Below are 16,812 nucleotides of genomic sequence, written 5' to 3' on the forward strand. Positions count from 1 at the left end.
AAGAGGCTAAATAATGCAAAGAGCCAAAATAAAACCTCTCAACATTGCCAAAGAAATTCAAGTATAAAACTTAACATTCGAAGGCAAATACAGGATCCATTACAATAAACAATCCTGACTTACTGAATGAAAACTTCCTGCTAGCACTGCGGCTAGCTGATTACTGCTAGTTCTGATTGGCTGTTTCTGACTGAGCGGAGTAATTATGCAGAAAAGGGAGGAGGCAGAAGAGATCGATTATTTTTTCAGAGATTTTTTGTCTCATGTTAGGACAGCGAAAGTTTTAATACGTATGTAAAATGTATTTTTTTAAGTTAGATGCTGCAGCTTTAAGCAGAGGTTCGGTGTGAGAGTCACTTGTCTGTCAAATATTACTACCTGTAGCGCGTAGCAGCGGTTCAACAGCGAGAACAGAACCAGCGTCTTACATCGCAGCTCGAAGACTTAAATAATTTTGCGGGTTATTTGTTTAGCTTTCTGACAGTCATGCTAATCCGGGTGAGTGTTTGTAGCTGTGCGCTGCTTTACCTGCTGTCTGATCCTCCATATGTCTTTTTTACTGCAGTGAGCCTCGATGTAGCCAAACTCCTCAAGTATAGAATTGTTTTGATGCCATATTAGATTCGTCGTGTTGATGCATTTTGACATGCTTCACCCCATATGCTTCAATTTTCCGCCACAACACACAAACTTCCCCAGTCACTAAGTGCGTTATAGTTCCACATCGCTGAGGATTTGTTGCTGCGCGTTTGCGCAGTGTGAAGGAAAGAGGAGACCACCTGCACAGGCAGGCTGCGAAATGAGATGCAGGTGATCGGTTTGTGTGATCGGCAACAAGAGACCGTGATCGGTGATCACCGATCATACACTTTTTCACGGAAATCGGCCGATTATGATCGATGGCCGATCGATCGGCACACCTCTACTCCAAGTCGAAATAGTTACTCCCTGCTATTAAAAGTTAGTAATGCTCTCCATCATCTCACTTCCAGTGGAGAGAGACTTTGTTGTCTTCTTGATGTTGTTGACGTCACATGATGCGGCTACCTCGGCCCTGTTGATCGACGAAATCGTCGTTGTTGATCAACGTTGTTGATTTCGTCGATCAGCGACGAAATGATCGTCATTGTTGATCATTTCAGCAAATTTCACAATGAGATTCAAATTACAGTAGCTGAAGGAATGGTGTGGAAAAAAAGTGTAGAGTAGTGAGCTTAACACACACCCTTGGGGAACTCTGGAGTTGGTGAATGTTACTCAGTGTTAGTCCGTATTGTAGGTAGTAACAAGTTGTAGCTGGAAGAAAAGAAGTGAGCTAATTTGGCTGTGCAGACTTACTGGTCCAGGGCCCCTTCTGACCTAAAATAGTGACTAAATAAAAGTTTTTGTCAGATTTTATGTCTGGCAACAAAATAAAAAGGTTACTTCTATTTTTATATTGCAGCTGTAAATACTGGGTTAAATTGTGTCTACTGGAACAACATCAAATTTCATAATTCTTTGGCTTTCTGTGCATCATCCCTCAAAAAAGGAAAAAAATAAACATCCTTCTTTGCGTTCAATAATTTAAAGATAAAGCCATTTTCCACCTGAGGAGATGAACCAGACCAGATCGAAAGACTCTCTTCACATCCACAAGATTGTTTCTAATCATTCCTTTTTAGCCACCTATATCTTCAACCTGCTACTCTGTGTTCATGCAATCAGACTCATTCCATCATCCATTTTTTTTAAACCATGGGGTCAGACAGTTGGATTTATAATTTTTTTGTAAATATTAGATAAAGCGATTACTAATTATTCTGATTACAGAAAATACGATCACATTTCGGTCCCGGCGCTATTTTTGTTCAGATGTGCTGTTTGTTTTGGCCTCCGAATTGTACCATGGAAAACTCGTAGCACAGTTTTAGTACCATCATTATGCGTATGTGTGTGTGTGTGTGTGTAACTGTGTGCTTTGTTAAGGACTTGGCAGTAGCAGTAGCCCAAAAAGAGCAGTCGCCTTGAAGCAATCTGTGCGAACAGCTCACACCAGTCCTAGATGTACTCGCATCCCTCCACCTGCACGTTCTGTTTTCAATCTCATGTCGTTTGAGCGAGGGGGAGGCTTTCTGTGTGCGTGTGTGTGCAGTACAGTATCATTGTGTAGGTGGTGTAACCAGAGAGAGAATTTTGCGTGGGAGTGAAGTACCATTCAGGTGCACATGTGTGTTGTAATGTGTGTTAGAGTAGAGAACGTGTTCAGTGTTAATTATTCTCGCTCCGCTCAGAACCACTGAGAAGAATTCACCGAGATGTGATGCCTCTAACTGACCTCTAAGGTAAATTTATTCAAGGAGAAAAATGAGAGCAACTACTATTATTATTTTTAAAAAATTATATATATATATATATTACATCAATTACTGAATCACACAAAAGTGCACTAAAAAAATGATTTCTGCTATAATTTCTGCTAAATGGATGCTTAGATATTAATTTATACTAATGTAACGATGTTTCATTGAGGATAGGTCATGTTATAAATCAAAAAATTGATTTTTTGTGACTAGAAAATGAATGTAAGCACTATTGATATCCAGTATATTTATGTTTACATAATATTTTGGAAATACACAAAAAAAATTCAAGTCATGTTTACACCTTTAAAAACATAATGCAGTAACCAATTATCAAACTGCAATAAACACTACATTTCATAAAAGCCAAAATCATAAAGCACAAATACACATCAGATATGTTAATCAATGTTCCAGTTATGAATCAAAGGCGGCTCTAATCAGGGGTGTTTTCAGTGTTGACATAAATTAACTCAGTGTTTCAGCTGTTTTGCAGTTTTCTGCAAGTTTTTTTTCCAGATTTGTAATTCATAGAAGCTGAATGCTGCTTCTCCATGTTTGGTTCTGGTTCTGGGGATGCAGAGCAGAACCAKAACCAGAAGACCTGAGTGATCTGGAGAGTTGATAGAACAACAGCAACAGCAGCAGTAGATCTTTTATGTATTGTGGTGCTACAACCATTCAGTGATTTATAAACTAACAAAAGTATTTTAAAGTCTATTCTCCGAGCTACAGGGAACCGATGTAGGGACTTTAGTTCTGGTGCGATTTGCTCCATCGTCCTGGTTTCAGTGAAACCTCGATAAATCCTTGCCACACCTTTATTTCTGCCAGCTCAGGACGTATGTTGTAACCTCCGAAATGTTTGTTTTTATCGCTTTAATGTTCTGAACATGCTGAAACGTATGCCCTGGGTACCATGAGGCTGCACTTTACCTTGATTTTAAAGCGAGTGTCTGTTGGCAGTGAGAAACATTTTGAGCACATTCTCCCAAACGTAGTTTACCAACACTGAATCATCTTGTAGGCAGGCAAGTTCATCTTCGTAGCCAATGTGGTCTACTGTATTCTCTCCCTCAGGCTAAAAATACGGAGGTCCAACACACCAATTATCTTTTTTTTTTAAGTAAACGTTAACATGATTAAAATTAGCCTTGATCTGCTGCCGAAGCATGGTGTTGATTGGTGCATAAAGATGCACGCCCAGTGTCCCCGAACTCGTTTTCTGTGTAGATATGTGGTGGATTTTTTTTTTCTTCTCCCAGTCCTTTCATCTAATTTGTCCACATTTTAATCTGCCTCTGCATCTGCTGTCTGAACTCATTATTGACAGTAAATATGTCCATAAGGAGTGATATAATAATCACATATCTGTCAGTCAACTGTTTGTATACAGTTGATGGGCTTTTAAAAATATTTCGGCAGTGTGCACAATCACATGTAAACGACAACTCTGGATAAACAGTGTTTGATGCGCTTACAGTTTCGCCCTGACAGAAGGTATTCTTGTACGTATTTTTATTTTTTATTCAAAACTAATTTTGACAACCTGTCTCCAATAATAAAATTTTTTTTTACTTTCTGCCAAGCTTCTTTAGTTGAAACCAACAACTTTGCAATCGTAAACACCAATTTACAAACTGTTAATTGTGCCACAAATGTTACATTTTTTTTTTATTTTAGACCAAACAGCCTTAATTCTTAAACTAATAAACCTAACCAAGTAGTAAAGATAAATGTGGAATAAAATATATGTTTTAATTGTTGGTATTAATATACCCAACGTTCTGCGTAGGACCTTCAGTCTCCAGTCTAGCTCCTGCCCCACAGAGAACCCGTCCACCGTAATTCTCCTACACCAGCGACAGCAGCAATTAAACATAACCTGGTGGACCTGCGCGTCTGCTGAGCTCATCATACAAATTACTTCTCAGTTCAATTCTCCTCAGAATGGTTGTAAATGGCATCACGGAGAAGAATTGTTCCAGTGACGTACTGAAGGCAGTGTGTTGGAAAGAGTAGGAGGTTCTTAAAGAGACTGAGGCCCATTTCATAGCTATTATGCAAAGTCAAGTTTCTTTTAAGTTATTTTTTGGTATTTACAGGATTTCCAGACCAGCTGAAGGTAACAAAGTGACTTGATTGTGCTATAAAATTACTCTGAGAATTTTATACTCTGACCTTCAAAATGACTGAAATCACAAATCTAATTTTGCTCAAAAAATCTGACCAAAATTAACAAAAACAAAAAAATCATGCCATAAATCATATTAAAAATTTCCAAATGTTTCAATGTTATGGTCAGACTCGATTGTATGTGTTACTGCTGCCTGCTGCCTTCAATAAGCATACAAAACAATTGACTGGAAATGCACAATCTTTAAAAAAAAAAAAATCTAAAGTGCTACAACTAATTCATGTGAACAGATTTGTGTGGTGTAACCTGGATTGACTTGAGCTTTCGTGAAACCTCCCGTTTGCACATCCAGCGCATCTCTTTGGGCCTGTCTGTCATTCTGCGTATGGACTCCAGGGCATTTTCGTACGAACCGTTTCTCTAAGTGTTTGTGATGTTATTACCCTTCTGTGTTTGTCTTGGCTGTCAAGTGGAGTTGACACTGATCGGGGTGGAGATGATAGGCTCGTTGTGCATCAGCGCTTCCACGTTTTGTGCCTCGCTGATTGTTACCAACCTGGAAAGTGGAACCGTGTCACGCTTCTCATCTCATTTGGCTGCAGATTGCATAAGATTTCTTTGATGTAGATTCCTTGTTTTTCTGCAAATCGGAGGAGCCCAGGGAGGAGAAAGTGTAACGCTTACTTAGCTGTTGAAAACCTGTAAACAGAAAGGAAGCTTGTTGTGATAAAGAGACGGTGCCCATTGTGCGTCCAATAGGCCGACTGACTAAATGACAATGCCGCAGGAGTTGCACAAAGACAGTGTAGGTGTTAAGACAGACCCACAGGATCCTTTTGTTCCACTACTTAAGCTTTTAAATACTCTCATATAAGTGCTGCTTCCAAGAGCGAAGTCACTACAGTCAAGAAGTCTCCCTTAGAGCATCTGTAATTTGCCTTAATTTCAATAAAAACATTTGTGTCAAGTCAAAAGTGCTCTCGCATCAAGAGCTTTTCAGTCTCGTTTCTCCTGGAAGGAAGTCATTAAAAGGCAGAAAATCTGTAATTGGACCCTTCAAAGTTCGTCGTCAAAGAGCTGCAACAGTATAACACAGCACGAGTGAGGTGATGCTAAGCGAAACGTCTTCTACTCGCAGCGTGGTTTTATGCAAGTCTGACTACATTACGGACTGGATGCCCGCAAACGAAGCTTATTTTAGCTGCAGTTATTCCTCTTTGTTTGCATTTTTTATTTTCAAAAGAGGAAGGGGGACGCCTCTGTAAATTTAGTCATGCATGACCATTTTGTTGTAGCTGATGAGCTACAATTTATTTCTGGATCACGATTTGAGTAATTTCAAAGAAGAATTAAAATTGAGCGCCATTTTACATTTTATAACTGTATTAGATTATATGTGCTCTTAGAAATGAAACGAAGCGGAAGGCAAGGCCATTTTAGAGGGGATGAACATCAGCAGGTCTCCTCCGCCATTAAATTTTATTTATTTTTTTTACAGAAGTCGCTCTGTGATTCAAATCCTTCTCTCCACTGAAAGGAGGAGTTATCTTAGTCTGAATCTGTGATACAGAGAGACTAATCACAGGCACCATCTGTTATAGTTCTTCTAGTTTCTAAAAGTTGCACAAGTTTTAGCTTGACGTGTTTGACTTTAATCAGCAGAATTCCAACGGAATTTTTCTGTTTTGCCTTTTCTGCAGGCCTTTTTTGGAGTTTTGAACTCAACGAGTGTTTTTAATAAGCAGCTTTGTCACTTTCTGCTTAAGAGTCATTCATTTAAATGACTTCGATTTTGTTTCCTGCCTTTAGTGAAGTTTTTCACTGTATTTCCTTTTGTGGTTAAACACTGTAAGCTGCCTTGTATATAAAAGGTGGTGTACAGATAAACTTGCCTTTCCTCTCTGCTTTTTTTTTTTTTTAAGGTATTAGTAATTTAAGCTGAAAGAAAAGTGGAAATAGACGTCTCCATCCTCAGTGAGAGACTGTGATTAGCTAATAATACACATGTGCTGCTCCAGGTCAGTTTAATCTAAATGGTACAGAATCCATTTTTTCTTCCTCTTGTGATACGTTTTGGTTTGCAGTGTTGAGGCTCATTTTGGGAGAATTTATCATGTTGTATATTACTGACAACTGGTGTGAGAGAAATGTAATGAATGTGAAATTTTCACATTGAATTTTGATGCATTTTTTCTGTCTCACACACTCTTTTCACAGTGTGCTGTTTCGTGGTTCATAAACGCTGCCATGAGTTTGTCACTTTCTCCTGTCCAGGCGCGGACAAAGGACCGGCCTCAGACGTGAGTACAGTCAGATTATTAAAACTATACACACCCCTCAGTTTTTCAACGTTCCACCAAGAGGTAATGCTGAATTGTAAACTGAAATGGAGAGATGTGTGACTTAAAAAAAAAATTACAGGTGCGTAATTTTTTCTCTGTGTTCAGTTTAAATGATTGTATTTCTTGCTCTTCCTTCCTTTATTCCTATCCTGTCTCCTGTCTGATCTTCACAATGCAGTTTGTTTACTAGTGTTTTCTAACAAACTTCTCGGGTCTATGAACTATTTAGATGACTTTTGAAGATGATTAGTTTCACTTTATTTCAGTGGAGGGTAAAAGGAGATGCATACGAGAACACGTTTGCATAAGATCACATAAAATGTCAATAAAACCCTTTGAAGGTTGTGGTTGTAATGTGACGATATGTGTAAAAGTTCAAGAAATATGAATGGTTTTGCAGATTTCTATATGTATGCGTCAAGAAATCTGTGTTAAGTAGTAGGAGTTATGGTATAAACCTTCTTACTTCTTTTGTTTTTCTCATCCTCACATTTATCACTATTATATGTCTAATGAGACTCAATAACATTTTTTGACTCTGCTGTAAATATGCTATAGAAAGAAGCCATATAAGGAAGTGAGTCTATAGTTTCATCATTGAGTTAAACTTAATACATACAGTCCAGGAAGATTTCTGCGATTTCAGAGATGAACTCAGGCTCTTTGTTATCATTCTACTCGTAAAGCTTTCTAAGAAGCGCTCAATCACGGATCTTCAAGAAACAAAACTCTCTCATCTCAAGGAAACTAATGATTTGGCCTTTTCTCATTAGTGGGCTTGAAAACCCTCCTCAAGTTCCACCTGTTTCCACCTCCCTCTGGAGGGCCCTTTCAGCCTGACGAGCGCAGACACCTCCAGAGGAAGCACTTGTGTTTGCCTATTGGTTTTTTGACTGATAAGGCTGTATCTGCATCTAAAACCCACCTCAGTTATTTGTTTCCCACGTTTCACCTCACTGCTTTAGCATTTCTATCTTGGTGCCGTGGTTCAAATAGGGTCTTTTTTATCATTTTAGTTTCAGAAACTCACAAAGGGCCGAGCTCTTTCTCCAACATTTCTTCTTCTTCATCTCTTTGCTAGCATCTGGTTTTTTTTAGAAACTCAAAATGTTAAACTTTTTCTGTATTAAATATTGAAAAAGTCAATTTTATATTGGCTTATTTGCCATAGTCTTTCTGCAAGGTTTTTTTAAATCTTCTTTCCTAGCATTTGTAGTAAAGGAAAAAACATGATTGTTATGTTTGTCTCTAATGCCTCGGTTGCACTGAACGGTACGACACTGGCCGGTGAGGTTCGGTACGCCGTTTTTTCTGTTTACATCACAAAATCATAAAACCGTCTGGTACCGCAACATTCCTGGGTAGGTCCATTTGGACGATGGCACTGTCTGGTATTACACAACACAGTCCAGAAAAAAGTCACTGCTTTTGACAAGCACGAGACAAAATAGTGCACCGCACTATGTCATCACACTAGTCTGACATCACATTATGCGTTTGGGTCTGACCCATCCAGCTCACACTTTCAGACATCCAGGTTTGTAAAACATGTTAAAGCCGGTGAGCATCAGGTTAAAACTAGTAAAGAAAACCGCATGTTGCAGAAAATACAAGGAAGTAAAAAACCCACACATCCCAGGTAAAATGCCAAGTTTTGGTGATATAAATAAATTACCTTTAATTTGCTATGTAGACTATATTATTCAAATAAAAAATAAACAAATCTCCTAGAGGGTGAAACATACAACAAGTATTTGATTATTCATCTGCTTTTTTTTTTTTTTTTACTGATTAAAGAACTAGTCCAAATATCTCCTCTCTTATTTTTAAGCCAGCATTAAGCTTTGGGTTTTTTTTTTTTTTTTTCCCATTTGTCACCTCAAATCTCACCATCCACCTCTATCATCTTTCTATTTTCCACCGGCTTCATTTCTGACACTTGAACATTTCTATATTTGGTAGGCGTGTACTGTTAGCTCTCCCCTTGTATGAAAATATCTCCCACTTGTCTCCCTTCAAACCAAACCTGAAAACGCCGCGCACGTTGTCTATTTTAAAAGCTCATCCACCCAGGGATCTTCTGCTCTTAATTATGGGGCCGTGTCACCATCATCATATTGTTTCTTTAATAAGTTCATGACCTTATGACCTCAGTCCCTGGGAATGTAGCTCTGCTCCAAACTAGTTGCTTACTTTATTATTAGAGATGGAAATAGAAAGGAGGGCTTATATCTGTACATAAGAGGAAAATAACCAAGATGTACATCAACTTAGAAACAGATGTATAATGTTGTTATTTAGAGTGATACAGTCAAATCTAAAAACAGTTAATCCTAGTGTGTGCAAGATCATCTCTGTCTGTCTGTAATTCCCATACTGCCTCTCACTTTTCTTCCCTTCTGTCAGCTATGTATGTATAAAAGAAGAATTCAATTATAGATCTGGGTTAATAGAATGGGTTCCCTGTGGGAGAAGTCGAGGGATGATGTCCTCTAATGAAACCTACATTTCAGGCTAACAGCTTGCTAATGGTATAGAACTTGGAGGTTGAAGGACCGCATCTGTGCACGTTTTACAGACGTCATGTTGGAAATGAACTGATTTATGGTTTCAAGGTTCAGCGGTACAGGTGTAAAAAAAATATGGTTTCAAAACTGCAGAAAAAAACCTATACAGGATATAACAGTTTTTGCATTTTAGATGTAAAGGAATATTTGCCCTATTCACCACCTGTTGCTTCAAGTTAGTTAGTTGTGTTCTGTGGCTGGACAGAGGAATTTGCTTAAACTTTTACCAGTGATGGGGGGGGAAAATATGATGAACAAAGTATTTCTTAGACTTTTGCCCTGTTTTGAAACAAACATAATGCAAAATGCTATAAAAGTTAGCGCGTCTGCAGATAAAATAAATAGCATGGCCTGTAAAGCAGCTCATTTACAAGCTAAAATCACCTGTTCATGTGTTGTTTTGAACTTGTTTGTACAATAAATATCCTTGAGTGTCTTGAGTGTACATTAATGCACTGCACAGTTAACGTTTATTTTAAATATGACTAAACATGGGCATGGGCGTGTTTTAAAAGTTTCCTGTGTGGATCATTTCAAGGAAGAAAGTACATTTTTGCTTCACCAACTAAGTGACTCTGAAGCCTGTCTATCACAGAGCATTTCCAATAACATGACAGCATGTGTTTGATTTGTGTGTTGGTGGGAGATGACTAATGCTGTTGGCAGGAAATATAATTGGACAGGAGAGTGCTGTGATAAAACAAAGGAATGAAGAGAGGGGGAAAGGATAGACATTGACGTGGAAATAAGTAAAAAAAAAAAATGTGGACATTATAATGTTTAACTTAAATTTATGGTTGTATGAAAGTTTTCATAACTGTCAAAACAGCTACTTTTGTAAATCTAGGAGTTTTAGCTGTTTGCTGCAGTGGAGCGTAGAGATGTTTGTTTACACACTGGAAAAGCATTAATCTTATAGATGCAAGTGTTGCTACCCATCAATCTCAGAACTGTTATAAGGCAATTTCCAATTACCGTATTTTTCGGACTATAAGCCGCTACTTTTGTTCCCACGCTTTGAACCATGCGGTTTATAGCCCAGTGCGGCTTTTTTGTTGATTTCTCTTCAACCACAAGGGGGCGCTTTAGTAGGAAATGTACGTTACCAGTTTTTTATTTTTCAAAAACATTGTAGGTGCAGCTGTATGGTGCGCTCTATAGTCTGGAAAATACGTGTAGGTCTGTCATGATAGCAAATTTTGTTGGACAATAAATTGCCCCAGAAGTTATTGCATTAAATGGTTATATTGCTTTTACAGAATATCTTCAAGTTCTGTAATGGTAATGGCATTATGAAGCAAGTACAACCTCTCAATTATTTCTAATGGACATATAACACTGGAAATGGAAGAAATTTTAAATATCCAAAATAAATAACTCAATGCAAAGGACAAATAAAATGAATTATCTTTCAATCTCTGTAAACAAGATTGCCCTTAAAAAAAAGGGGGTCTAGTTGAGACCAATGCATCGCACTAAAGAACTTTGCCAACCTGTTTTTGATAGAGACGCAAAACAATCATGCGATGTAAATTATGTTAGGTGTTACTCAAAATACATGATAAAACATTCATTAGTTTATTTCTGTATGTTTCAGCTTTGAGGCATCAAGTGATTATTTTCACTGATGTGTTTTCCTAGAATAAGATTAAAACAGTTTATAGTTTTAGTCTGCAGTTCTGTAGATGGAGAGTTTCTGGCTTTATTAACAAATGCAAAACATTTAGTATTATTTTTTCTTACTTTATTGTTACTCTAATTATTGTTTTACTCATAAAAAAAAAAAAGAGCATAGCTATCTTACTGACGGTGCACAAACAAAATCGAGACACAAACTCGATGTTGTTTTTGTTGGTTTCTGTTTGTTTCATTTTGTTTGTTAATTTTGAGATTTCTGAATTGGTTTCTGCTAGAGATGTGCCGATCAGGTTTTTTCCTGCCGATACCGATCACCCATGAGGGCCGATCACCGATACCGATCACATAATTATTATTTTTTAAATCATAAGCACTACCGGTTACATTATGTGGAAAAAGGAACCATGAATTCACCTTAATTTAGACAAAAATTTGTTTTTAATAACTTTTTCCAAGAAGAAAACTAAACAAAACAGGCATTGTGCAAATTGTACTGCTATCGGTAATACTATCTTTAACAGACTGATAACATATGAAGGCTAAATAACGCAAAGAGCCAAAATAAAACTTCTAAACATTGCCAAAAAAATGACTTACTGAATGAAAACTTCCTGATAGCACTGCGGCTAGCTGATTACTGCTAGTTCTGAGTGGCTGTTTCTGACTGAGCGGAGTAATTATGCAGAGCAGGGAGGAGATCGATAATTTTTCTTTAGAGATTATCTGTCTCATGTTAGGATAGCAAAAGTTTTAATGTAAAATGTATTATTTTAAATTAGATGCTGCAGCTTTAAGCAGAGGTTCAGTGTGAGAGTCAGGAGCAGAAGGAGCAGAAGCGGCGCTGCGTCTGTGAAATATTACTACCTGTAGCGCGTAGCAGCGGTTCAACAGCGAGAGCAGAACCAGCGTCTTACATCGCAGCTTGAAGACTGAAATAATTTTGCGGGTTATTTGTTTAGCTTTCCGACAGTCACGCTAATCCGGGTGACTGTTTGCAGCTGTGCGCTGCTTTACCTGCTATCTGATCCTCCATATGTCTTTTTTTACTGCAGTGAGCCTCGATGTAGCCAAACTCCGTCAAGTATGGCATGGAATTGTTTTGATGCCATATTAGATTCGTTGTGTTGATGCATTTTGACCTGCTTCACCCCATATGCTTCAATTTTCCGCCACAGCACTCAAACGTCCTCAATCACTCAGTGCGATATAGTTACACATTGCTTAGGATTTGCTGCTGCGTGTTTGCGCAGTGTGAAGGAAAGAGGAGACCAGCTGCACAGGCAGGCTGHGAAATGAGATGCAGGTGATCGGTTTGTGTGATCGGCAACAATGGACCGTGATCGGCGATCACCGATCATACACTTTTTCACGGAAATCGGCCGATTATGATCGGTGGCCGATCGATCGGCACACCTCTAGTTTCTGCTCATTTCTTCCTCTGGAAAGAAAAATTAAGATATGAAAATTATTCAAACTTAACAACATATTAAGACATTCTTATAATTTGAAGATGTTTTGTACAATGGAGGTAACTGTCAAAATGCTACATTAAGTCCCAGGACAAATGTAGACTAGAGTAACAATTCAGGCATATAATTTGTTCTGGCTTTTTGATTTGAAAGTTCTGAACTTTAACAAGAACCGAGAATACGTAGCCTCCCTCTGGACATCTGTGCTACCATAGAGCTCAGATGCAGGTGTGTATTCTCTCCACTGCTGCGGTTGCAGGTTTCACACATGCATGAACTCACATGGGCGCTTGATAGACAGCAGACAAAAATGGACTGTGTTCCCCCCTCGCCCCAAATGGTTCCACATTTAAATATATTTTCATAAAGGGGATTTGTTATGCAATTTTCACCTCAAAGAACGTAACCAATATCGGTCTCGACAAAATGTCAAAATAACTATAATCGCTTTTTTTGATGTTTGAGAATAGAGGGGGAGCATATTAGGGGTTTTATTAAGAAAACAGGTGATATGATTCAGAGTGAAACGATGCAGAAACCTGAAGACAGCGTTCCCCTAAGAAATCACAGTCCACCTGGAGATACGGCCCGCCCTCCACACTCCCACGTGAAACCTCTAATATACGGTTAAAAGCAACTTATGAATGTTAATGTGCAGAAATGAGTTAGTCACAGACAATAGGAAGACAAAGAAGCATGTGTGCAGGCAATATTCTCTCTTCACTGCAGAAATTGTCAAAAACTCTCACTGTAATGACTATAGACATAAAAACCATCCATCAAGCACTCACAGTTTAACAGTTTACAATGATTTATTTACATGAGATGAATAAACCAAATTACTTTAGTCAGAAATTTTAAACTTTTCGTTTTGCAATTCTTAGATGTTATTTGAGTACAATAAAAGTATTCATATCCCTTGAACTCATTTTATCACAAACTTCAATGTTAGCAGAATTTTATATTTAGCTCACTTATTTAACTTGAGTGAGTTAAAGAGCATTCACGCCCCTTTACTCTGACATCTCTAAGTAAAGGTGTCAGAGTGACACCGTTACTTAATTTAGTGACATTCACTAAATGTCACTAAATTAAATACTGTAGAGTCCAAATGTGCGTATTTTGACCTGATTATGAATCTGTGAAGCCGTAGAGAACATTACTGGGGAACAAAAAGCCACACCACACCAAATAAGTCAGCAGAGAGGTTAATAATTTCATCATCATATAGCAAAGGAAATCCATGTCAGAATGGCCCAGTCAAAGTTCATACCTAAATTTGATTGAGATCTGTGAAAACTTGAAAATTGGTGCTCTTCACCCAATCTAACTTAGCTTGAGTTACAAAAAGTCTCCAATTATGCTGAGATGGTGGAGACATGCAGCAAAAACCGAAACAAAAAAAAAAATATTTCCAAGTGTCTCTGCTTGAACTGATCAAAAGCTAAAAACTAAGTTTCAGAAGAGGACACGCAAGAACTTTATGAATACTGTCAAAATCTTCCTTCAGTATTGCTTTTCTTACAGCACAATACGTGACCACCAACATCTACAGCAGCCAGCAGCTGAAAAGGTACAGCTTTTGGCCTGTTAGCTCATGGCAAACGATGTCGCTGCTTAAAATTGGTTGGGAAGAACTAATCTTTGATCTAGGATGCAAAATTAAACCAAATAGATATTTGTCTTGAATGCATTTTCCCTCTAAAAGCTAATTTCATCTCTCTTCGAAACATTAAAATTTTACAGGTCTAAATCTCTGTTCGGGGTTTGAAAAAAAAAGAAAAGTGCCCTGTCACCTGTTGTGTCATCCCAGCGGCTGCATGCATGTTCATGACTGTTCAGCGGACCGGTATGTGCTTTTATCAAACTTCACGGCAGGCTGACTTCCTATTAAAGACAGTTGTGCCAACAGAACTGCGTGCACGCTCACCTGCACGCGCGTACGCACTCGGGCTGCTTCTGTTGCCTCGCAAAGCTGATGAGAAACAAAGCAATTCAGAGGAAAGTCGTTGTTATCAGATTACAGTCAACCCCCTCTGCATTCACCTACCCCCCTGTAAACTTCCTGTAAATGTTCACAGCAGTGGAAAGTCTGAGATGAATGGCTTGTGGTGAAAGAGCTGGAAGATCATTTATTTGCTCTTTGATTCTGCAGTTATTTAATTGTGCGTTGTGAAATGTTTGCTCCGATGAAAAGGATAGTTTTGAGTGCCTGTCAAGTTTTGAATGTTTCTCTTAATGTTTCTCTGCAGGACCCGAGGGCAAAGCATAAATTCAAGATCCACACCTACTCCAGCCCCACCTTCTGCGACCACTGCGGCTCCCTGCTCTACGGCCTCATCCACCAGGGGATGAGATGCGACCGTACGCGCTCCAAACTGCACACAACCCTCTCAAACCTGATCATTTTTGCTCATATCTACATGAAAATACTTCCCAATTCCTTTTATTTGCATGGTGGATTAATATCCTTCAAACATACCCCAAACACAAACAGTTTATTCTTGGATGTGCTTTTCAGACTGCATGATGAACATCCACAAGCGCTGCGTGCCCAACGTGCCCAACCTGTGCGGGACGGACCACACCGAGAGGAGAGGCCGCATCGAGATCACCGCCGAGGTCAAGACTAACGTTCTCACCGTCACCAGTGAGTGCATTTCATGAAACGCACAGTCGCGGATGCAGAGCACAAGCACGTCGACTGGGAAGAGTTGGGAATGCAGGTGTTTGTCTCCCTCTGCTGTAAGGATGGCAGAGATGAAGACGGGAATACTTGGTTCATGGTTTAAGGATTGGTCTTTTTCTTTTTTGGTTCATGGTATTTTGCCATGAAACTCACAGTTAAAATAAATAATTTAGGTCCTGTAGTGATTTATTTCAAAGCTCATTTATCAAGCTACAAAGAAACCGGATGCTTTTTTTGTAGGTATCAATTTCTTATGTCTTAATTGTGGCTGAATTTTTAGTTGCTCTTTTTTTCCAGAAACCGTACACTTCAATCTGCTATTTTGGGGGGTCTGGGGTTGAGGCCAGGGCCACTTCTGAGGCTTGAGATCTTTTAAAATATATTTGGACGTGTTTGGGGTTCATTGTCCTGTTCGAACTCACATAAGGCACCTGATCCAAAACTGACATACCATATACTGACTGTCGAACAAGGTTGAACACAACCGGGCATTACGGCAAAACTACGATCCCAAACCCTCGTTCTTTCGAATGTTTAAAGCTGGCATACATTCAGTTTTTTGAAATAGACATTGACTTGAACTTGCACCCTCCATTTAAAAGTCTCTCTGCTTTAATTTCCTTAAATAAGATTCCAGATTTAATATTAGATATGAGACATTCAGAAAATGTTTTGGGAAAATAAAATAATTCACAAAACAAAACAAATACTACATAACCAACCTGCTCCACTTCCCCTCCAGAAACAAACGACAACAAGATGAGAAGAAATATCGCTTGTAAATATTAGTCCAGTTTGATTCATCGAAGCAATAAGATAAAAAAATGACTAATATCAGTCAATATTAGTGTTGGTGCAGATATAATGTGCATCCCTATTAAAATTCATTTGCAGTTTTATCGTAATACTAACTTAAAATAAGGTTAAGCTTTTTAGTTAAGATATAATCTTTCTTTTTGTACATTTGGAAATATTTGTGATGCTGAACATGGTATAAATGTACTTTTAGTAATTCTGGACCCGTTTTGCTTGTTCAGACTCTGCCAAACTAAATCTGCAAAAATATTCACAATACACCAGATGGACGTTCTGGAACTTTCAAAGAACCGTCTAAAAATCACCAAATGAATAATTAACTGGACAATCAGGTTACTGTTGTGGATAATAATCTGCCAAAATCAACTAAGAGCTTGTCAACCAAGTAGGAATATTTTACTTCGTAGCAAAGTAATATCTATCAAATAAGTTTTGTAGTTGGGGTTTCACTCTGACTTTTACCAGGTAATCAGGCAAAAATTTTAATTATGACTTATGAATTTATTTATGTATTTATACAGGTCTTTCTCAAAAAATTTGCATATTGTGATAAAGTTCATTATTTTCCATAATGTAATGATAAAAATTAAACTCATATATTTTAGATTCATTGCACACCAACGGAAATATTTCAGGTGTTTTATTGTTTTAATACTGATGATTTTGGCATACAGCTCATGAAAATCCAAAATCCCTGTCTCAAAAAATTTGCATATTTCATCCAAGCAATAAAAGAAATGTGTTTTAATACCAAAAAAATCAACCTTCAAATAATTATGTTCAGTTATGCACTCAATACTTGGTCAGGAATC

The 16,812-nt window shown here is 38.1% G+C and overlaps 1 protein-coding gene across 3 annotated transcripts in view; it reads left to right on the top strand.

Moving 5' to 3' along the window:
* Positions 1 to 16,812, top strand: part of prkcbb (protein kinase C, beta b) — a 94,326-nt gene that overhangs the window by 33,843 nt on the left and 43,671 nt on the right. For all 3 annotated transcript variants that reach the window (XM_017306275.1, XM_008415737.2, XM_008415735.2), the window contains exons 3-5: positions 6,697 to 6,779; positions 14,748 to 14,859; positions 15,017 to 15,145. In XM_017306275.1, the coding sequence (XP_017161764.1) occupies positions 6,697 to 6,779; positions 14,748 to 14,859; positions 15,017 to 15,145 (324 nt within the window). The remainder of the gene's footprint in view (positions 1 to 6,696; positions 6,780 to 14,747; positions 14,860 to 15,016; positions 15,146 to 16,812) is intronic.

Source organism: Poecilia reticulata, linkage group LG8, assembly GCF_000633615.1.
Source record: "Poecilia reticulata strain Guanapo linkage group LG8, Guppy_female_1.0+MT, whole genome shotgun sequence".
Lineage (NCBI taxonomy): Eukaryota > Metazoa > Chordata > Actinopteri > Cyprinodontiformes > Poeciliidae > Poecilia > Poecilia reticulata.